Source organism: Hyalella azteca, unplaced genomic scaffold (genome assembly GCF_000764305.2).
Source record: "Hyalella azteca isolate HAZT.00-mixed unplaced genomic scaffold, Hazt_2.0.2 contig10317, whole genome shotgun sequence".
Lineage (NCBI taxonomy): Eukaryota > Metazoa > Arthropoda > Malacostraca > Amphipoda > Hyalellidae > Hyalella > Hyalella azteca.
In genome coordinates this window covers 45,959-54,821 of record NW_025940361.1, presented here as the reverse complement: position 1 = coordinate 54,821, position 8,863 = coordinate 45,959, and the positions used below count along the sequence as shown (strand labels likewise).

General features: G+C 36.8%; 1 protein-coding gene across 1 annotated transcript; it reads right to left on the bottom strand.

Moving 5' to 3' along the window:
* Nucleotides 1–338: 338 nt before the first annotated feature.
* Nucleotides 339–2,600, bottom strand: LOC108667160 (peptidyl-prolyl cis-trans isomerase FKBP2). Its single transcript, XM_018154149.2, has 3 exons — nucleotides 2,413–2,600; nucleotides 1,669–1,781; nucleotides 339–1,389 (listed from the first exon to the last, which is right to left on the bottom strand). The coding sequence occupies exons 1-3, from the start codon at nucleotides 2,578–2,580 to the stop codon at nucleotides 1,245–1,247; spliced, it is 426 nt and encodes a 141-aa protein (XP_018009638.1). The 5' UTR covers nucleotides 2,581–2,600; the 3' UTR covers nucleotides 339–1,244.
* Between the last annotated feature and the right edge of the window lie 6,263 nt (nucleotides 2,601–8,863).

Here is an 8,863-nt window from a genome sequence, read left to right as displayed (position 1 = left end):
CTACCCTAATGTACTTGAAAATATAACAACCCCATGACTGCCCTGCCTGCCTGACTTAACCCCCGCCGTCAGACACCGCGAGCTCTGTGTTTAGGGGCTCAGGAACAATGCCCTCAGGAATACGAGATCACATAAAATTTTCGACGAGCGCAAACACAAGACGGAAGTCCTCATCGAAGAGGACTGAATGACTATAAGACTGGAAAGATCCTCAAAATTCATTTCCGTATTTTTGACTTTGTACTAACATCGTACTGAAGATTTGATCATAAATAATAATCGTTTGGTTTCTCTCGTGGACTGAAAATTTTTTACGGGGTCATAAATCAAACCGCAAATGGGCCATCTTGATCAAGGTTTAATTGAAACAAGATAGTTTTGACACGCATTACAAAAGATGAATTTATTAGTCACTTGAATTTAATTTCAAGAATTGAAAGTTGCCCAAACATGTGAAATCTAAACATGATATTTGTTCAAACAATAAAATGGAATCACACTACGAAAAAAGTGCATATTATCAAAAATTCAACTGGCTCCAGACGATAAATATAGATAAAAACTGGAAATTCAATAATGTAGTCAATAATCTTAAACTAAGAATTCAAAAACATTCAGTGCGGCAAATGAAACATACAGCGCTGAAAGTGTTCATGTGAAAGAATTGGTTCCTCTTTTGACAATTTATGAACGATTGCAGCATGAGATACAAACACATACGAAGCCTCTCGAGATATTGCAATCCATGTGTCAGCAGTGCAGAGGCTGGGAGATTAATAATTCAAAACCATGTTGGCAAGACATTTGAATGTCCTCGTAAGTTGTTAAATGCCTAAAATAACATGAAGCAGCCAAATCTTACTTCTGACTAGGAAAATATCAAGAACCTTATTTCCGATTTCGTGAGGATAATCCTAAGGAGCCGAAGACTTGATTGCTTGAAAAATAACTATCATCTTAGTTACAATACAAAACTTGACCCGATGAATTACAAAACGATACTTTCCAGTAGAATTTAAATGAAAATTTACAAACTGAAGACCGTAAACAACACAACCATGAACTACTTATGTAAGAACTATAAAGGCCTAAGTAGCAAGATTTACAACACAAATGATAACTAAGGCGATGAGATGGCGAAATGACGTCTCATCCCCTATTTTAATATCAAATTATAAAGCCCTAAGTTATGTCTTGTGATCATAACTCCTGTTTCCTCTCGATCTTGACGAGCTCAACGGTGTTCATAGCTCCTGTTTCCTCTCGATCTTGACAAGCTCAACTTCGAACATGAGCGTCGCATGGCCGGGAATGTTGGGCGGTGCGCCTGATGCCCCATAGCCGAGCTCTGATGGGATGACCAGCTTGCGCTTCTCTCCTTCACACATCCTGAGACAAAATTCAGGCAGGTTATAACAAATGACTATGAGATAATTGAAAGAAAAATTCGTTACAAATGCACAAACTCAATCATTTGAAATTAAATACACTCATTACTTGTCTGAGGTTTTTGATTGCCCAAAAATTGTTGGAGGATGTAAATAATATGCAAATAAATACCACAAAAGTGACTTTATGATGATTTTTAAAACCTGTCTACCGGTGAAAAGTTGTAATAACAAGTAAATAAGTTTTACAAGATGACAAGCTGCTGTGAGGAATTCTCACCCAATGAGACCTTGATCCCATCCACGGATGACTTGTCCTGCACCCAATGTGAATGTCAGTGGCTCACCACGAGGAATGGAGGAGTCAAACTCAGTACCATCTTCCAATTTTCCCTGAAAAAGAAGAAAACATTAATTTTAAATTATCTTTTTATTATTATATGTTAGAATGTTAGTGTGAATCTCCTTGCATCTCCTTGTTTTCAGAAAGCTTATTGTGCAAGAATACTGCTCATGTCTAAAATTTTATTTTTTTTTTGTCAAACCATTAGGCATTATATATTGAGCAGTTGAGTGAGGTAAAATTAAAAAATCATTGTTAATTTCAGGTATAGATTATTCATTTATTTTTGTAATAGGTCTTCCTTTAGTCAACATACTTTGAATATCCTGGTCAGAAAATGATTAGAATGATTTGGGATAAAGGATTCTCAAATTTCAGGTTTCATCAATCCTGAGAAATGCATGACAAAGAAAGGCACTAGTAATTAACACAATGTACAGTGCTGAAATTGTGGATGATCTGCACACTATAAAGATTTGTAGCCACCTTTTGATGCTGATTAAGTCATAAAAACAAGTAAATTATCTGCCTCTTGAAAACAGGTTTATATAGGCAAACGTTACAAATATCAAAATGATCACTTGCACAAAGCTAATTTATTTTGAATATACTGTAATAATTACTCAAATATCATAATAAGATGGAAATCCAGGATTAAAAATTAAACTTATTTGGTCTTACTGTGTAATGCATGTGAAGTAAATCCCCTTTCCTGCTTCTCGTTTGACAATTCTCAATGCGTTTCTTAACACCAATTTGAAGTTTCTGAGCCTTTTCTTTTTTATCCTGTGCTTGTACAGTGACAGCTAACAAACAGCAAAACAAAGACAGCAATTTGATGAACTCCATTTTATTTTTTCTGCAATTCTCTGTAATGAAAAAAGGATTTTGATTTGTGAGGACAATCAAATCAGGACATACATCATAAAATGAACAAGCTCCATCAAGGCGATCAAGCAAATCCTGAACAAGAAAATCACAATTCAAAATAATTAATACAGAATTGTGCGGATCCAGCATTATCAAGAAAGAATTTATAGCTAAGAACCAATGCAGGAGCATGAGGAGTGGACGAGTGATCAAGTTAGCCACAACTTTAGAGGCTTTCAGCCGCTGAAACTTAGAGCCTGCTGAGTGCTGCCTCAATAGTGGATAAATGGCTCAATGGTTTCAACATACTGAATTTTCTTTATGAATATAACTTTAACCATAATTGCCTTGTGCTAGGAGGAATATGCCCTTCTCTTTCAATGAGAATATGCCCTTCTCTTTCAATGAGGATATGCCCTTCTCTCAATGCCCTTCATTTTTTATAACCTACATAAAAAATAACCCCAAATCTCACTGTTTTGTCAGTCAAGACACTCAACTGAGATATATTCTTTGTGTCAGATCAATAATATTTAACATTTTGATCTAAAATAATCAAGTAGGTCATCTAGAAAACTACATATAAACTTCTACCACCAAGTGAGCTGCTGTTGTCAGCAAACTGTGCTCCTGTCAGACTTACACAACATCAGTGTTTCACAAGCTACAGAGGTGGGCCATGGGAGGTACTCAAGCTTTCCATGGCACTCATGCATCTCACTTCATATCGTTTTTGCACTGGCAGGCAATTAACTCATAGACAATGACATCAAAAACTATTGGAACAAATAAACTTCAAGAAAAAAACCAGCAATGAAGATGCATTTGTTCTTAGCTTCTTAGGTACATGCACATGCAAATGAATTTTTATCTCATCAGTATCAGTAACATCACCGTAAATAATATTTAGGGTCAGAGTTATACATGGAAATGGCTCTACTTGAGTCAAGAAATTTGGTCCTTTCATTCTCATAATTTTATAAATGTTTTTGATTTCAAAATTGTGCATTTCAATACCGTCAACTGGGGCTACTCGGGACAAGCGGGGCTACTTGGGACAGGCCTCCGACACGTCGTAAAACTGTTGTAGTAGCAAAACTAATTGGAATATTGCAAAACTAAAAATAGTGGCGTAAACGTCAACATTTTTCCTATCTATGTAGTATAAAGGAAGTCGAAAAATACTACATTTACTTGCTTTGAAAAATTCTTGAAAAAAATGGTGAAAAACTATATTTTGTAAAGTTACAACTGCTAAGGTATGTAGCAAAAAAAATATTCGCCATATTAAAAAATTTTACTTACATAAAAGTTGCACCCAGGTGTCGGCTTGAAAACGTAATTGACAGAATTTGCCTATCTCATTCCAAAAAGAAATGGCAGTCATTTCCGCACAGCGGGGCTACTCGGGACACCCTCCCGGGGCTAGTAGGGACACCTCCAAAAACACATTTATGGTAGAACCTCAGTTAGCAAAGGCTCCAGTTAAGAACAAATTGATTAAAAACAAAGAATATTGATTACATTTACCTCGCTGAGCGAAAAAAAGTTCACTTATCGTCACACAAATTACAAGCCGTCCTGTATGCTTACAGATACAGAAAAAATGCTATAAGGCTGCCGATATGAAGCTTGCAGTGAACAAGGTTGTTGTAAATGCTCAATGGCATGTTCATGGATATGGTAATATCACATCAATAATACAGTAATATCCCATCAATAATAGGGTACTGTCAACTGGGGGATTCAGCTGTGTTCATAATGATGGCCAAAGCAGGGTCATAAACAATGGCCAGTCACTCCGGCGTTTATGACCTGGTTTACAACCCTGGCGTTTATGACCCCGGCGTTTACGACACCGCGTTTACGACCCCAGCATGAATAAAAAACGAGGCCAAAGTCACCCCAGTTGACGGTAATTAATGTTTATGGTAATATCATATCAATAAAGGAAAAACAAGTAAAAATCACAGAAAATGTCATTTATTCTACCTCTACATCATCTACAATGAAAGAGGAGGGCTTCAGAGTACTGTTAGTAATGGATGAGTACGCTCTGCATGCTTCAAATGTTTTGAAATGAAGTTTTATTCCCATTGTCCCGAGTAGCCCTGACCGACGGGGCTACTTGGGACAATCTTTATTTTGCGTCTGGCACCTTAGGAATAGCATATGGAATTTTTTTGACAATGCCATTCGATAGCTCTGGCAAAGAGCTATAAAATGAGCTTAAATTTGTTTATGAAATGTTTCATCATAAGAAGTTATTAACAAAAAAAACGATCAAATTTGTCCCGAGTAGCCCCAGTTGACGGTACTGCATTTGATAAATTGGTAGAAAGCAATCTATATTAATGCTTGGTAAAATAATTGTGCTGTGTGTAAGATGGAAAGCATCTAATAAATACATGACAGAACGGAGGGCAGAAATCATTACCCACAAAGTTGTAGCATGACATGACAGGGTTAGGCCAGCAAAAACAGATTGAAAAAAATTTAGTAATTAAGTAAACAGCAGGGTTGCCTAGTGCCTGGCAGCAGCCTGCAAATTGCAATGGGTCAGAGACATATTGCAGAGTCCAATTTCCCTGGTACCTTAACACGTTGACTACAAAGTGGTACATATGCGTACCACGAAATGTATTTCCCCAAGACATAGTGATACATAAATAAGGTTGCCTAAAATTGGCCAAATCCAAGAAAAAAAAGGCCAAAAAAAGGTGATTAACTCAATATATACTAGTTTATTTGTAGCTTCTGCTATAAAAATTCCATTCATTTTCTTTTTGCAGTATTTAAAATTTAATTAGGAAGTACCCCTATCATAAATTTTAGCCGGCCAAGGCAATTGAGAAAAACTAAATCAAGGAATTTGTCCGGAAAAAATGACTGTCTGGCAAAACTGTTTAAAAACAGTACTAAAAATGAAATAATGGTACAAGATGAAGCAATCGTAGTCAACATGTTAACTACTAGATTTCTCTGGTCCATTTTTGTATCTCTCATTGATTATGGTATAGTTATAGATAAAAATTAATATTGTTTAGTTTGGTACTGTTGGTACTGTTAATAAACACTTCTTCATGTCCGAAACAACACATACCAACAAATGGGGTAATAAGGGACGGTTTTGAGCTTTTTTTGTTGATAACACCTTACCAATAAACATTTCATGAACAAATTTAGGCTCATTTTAAAGGCCTTTGCAAGGGCTATCATATGACATCTTAAAAAAATTTCATATGCTATTTGTAAGATGTCAGACACAAAATAAAAGCATCGCTAATTACCCCTGGGAATGGGGTCATCCGGGACAATGTTGTTGACAAGACACAATACATTATAACATAACTAATCATGATATAACACTATACATTGTAACATAACATAGAACAAAACAAATTATACCACAACATATCCCAATAAAACACATTATAAGACATCATAACTCAACCCAGCACATCAAAGCACATCATAATATAGCATCAAAAATTTTAACACAATCAAACATGATACAACACATTGTAACACAACATAACATAACACATAATACTATATCAGATCACATAATAACACAACCTAATATAATAGAATACATCATAACATAAAAAAATTAAAACACAACAGAACACAGGACAACAGAACATAATATAATACAATATATTATGTTGCATTATAATGTGATGTATTATGTTATGTTGTTATACTGTGCTATGTTATGTTATGTTGTTATACTGTGCAATGTAATAAAGTGTTATGTTGTTATACTTAGTATCCTTAGTATTTGTTTGGGACATAGCAGTCCCAGGCCACGATGGATCGCCGCCTCTGATTATCGTTCATCCGCCCTCATTTGGGCCACCTGATGCACGATGCTGTTGCTTGCTTCTTGCCGCTGGTAGTGTTGCAGGGGAGGTCGATCTGGAATTCTGCTCAGGAACACGTCTAGCTGTCTCTTGCAGGTCTCCAGGGTGAATTCCCCCTCTCTTAGATCCCTTGGTAGGGCGTTGAACAGCCTTGGTCCTGCCACGGAGAGTGATCCTTCTCAATACTGTGCTATGTTATGATGTGTTATGTTGTTATACTGTGCTATGTTGTTATACTGCGCTATGCTATGCTATGATGTGTTATGTTATGATGTTATACTGTGTTGTGTTATGATGTGTTATGTTATGTTGTTATACTGTGCTATGTTATGATGTGTTATGTCATGTTGTTATACTGTGCAATGTTATAATGCATTATGTTGTTATACTGTGCAATGTTATAATGTGGTATGTTGTTATGCTGTGCTATGTAATGATATGTTATGCTATGTTGTTGTACTGTGCTATTATTTGATGTGTTATGTTGTTATACTGTGCTACATTATGTGTTATGTTGTTATACTGTGCTACATTATGTGTTATGTTGTTATACTGTGCTATGTTATGATGTTTTATGTTATTATACTGTGCAATGTTATAATGTGGTATGTTGTTATACTGTGCTATATTAAGATGTGCTATGTTATGTTGTTATACTGTGCTATGTTGTTATACTGTGCAATGTTGTTGTACTGTGCAATGTTGTTGTACTGTGCTATGTTGTTATACTGTGCAATGTTGTTATACTGTGCAATGTTGTTGTACTGTGCAATGTTGTTGTACTGTGCTATGTTGTCGTACTGTGCAATGTTGTTGTACTGTGCAATGTTGTTGTACTGTGCTATGTTGTTGTACTGTGCTATGTTGTTGTACTGTGCTATGTTGTTGTACTGTGCAATGTTGTTGTACTGTGATATGTTGTTGTACTGTGCAATGTTGTTATACTGTGCAATGTTGTTGTACTGTGCTATTTTGTTATACTGCGCAATGTTGTTGTAGTGTGCTATGTTGGCGTACTGTGCAATGTTGTTGTACTGTGTAATGTTGTTGTACTGTGCAATGTTATTATAATGTGCAATGTTGTTGTACTGTGCAATGTTGTTGTACTGTGCTATGTTGTTATATTGTGCAATGTTGTTGTACTGTACTATATTGTTATACTGTGCAATGTTGTTGTACTGTGCTATGTTATGATGTGTATGTTGTTATACTATGCAATGTTATAATGTGGTATGTTATTATACAGTGTTATGTTATAATGTGGTGTGTTGTGTTGTTATACTGTGCTATGTTATAATGTGCTATGTTGTTATACTGTGCTATGTTATGATGTGTATGTTGTTATACTATGCAATGTTATAATGTGGTATGTTGTTATACAGTGCTATGTAATAATGTGGCATGTTATGTTGTTATACTGTGCTATGTTATGTGTTTTATTATGTTGCTATACTGTGCTATCTTATGATGTATTATGTTATTTTGATATACTTTGCTATGTTATATGTGTTATGCTGTTAGATTGTGCCGTCTTATGATGTGTTATGTTATGTTGTGATACTGTGCTATGTTATGATTCATTATAATTTTTGTTATGTGTGTTGTATTGCTTTGTGTTGTGACATGTTGTATTATTATGTTTTATGTGTTATGGTATGACCTTATGACCTTATGAGGAGTTTAGGGCGTCGTAGTCCACGGTCACGCTGATGCGCCGCCTTCGTCGTCCTCCGTCTCCGAGTCGTCGTCGGATGTAACGTTGGACGTGTTCCGTCTATTTGCCCTCACTTGGGCATGCTGATGCAAGATGCTGTTGCTTGTCACTTGCTGTTGGTAGTTTCCCATTACTGGACAATCCGGGATCTTTCTCAACCACTTGTCCAGTCGTCTCTTGAATGTTGCAAGGGTAAACTCCCCTCCTCTCAGCGATTTTGGCATGGCATTAAAGAGCCTCGGTCCTACCACGGACAGTGATCCCTCACGAAGAGTCTGTACTCTGGCCGCGGCTCGGTTATTAAATGGGGGAATCCTGCACAATCTCCCCCTTCTTTCGTTGTAATATGTCATTATTTTGGAGGTCTCACTCTCAAAGTTGGGAGCCAGTCCGTTTATCATCTTCCAAGTGTACAGTATGATATACCTTTCCCTTCTTCTCTCCAGTGAGTACAGCTCCAGGTGTTTCAGCCTTCCCCAGTAGTTTAGGTTCAGCTCCCTCATGCCGCTGATCCTGTACGTGAAAGCACGTTGCACTGCCTCCAGTTTCCGCACCGCACCCGCCTTGAGTGGCGACCAAAGCTGGCAGCAATACTCAAGATTGGGGAGCACGAGGGCTCTGAAGAGTGTAATCATTGGTGCTGCTTCTCTCGTTCGAAATGTCCGCCATATCCACCCCATCC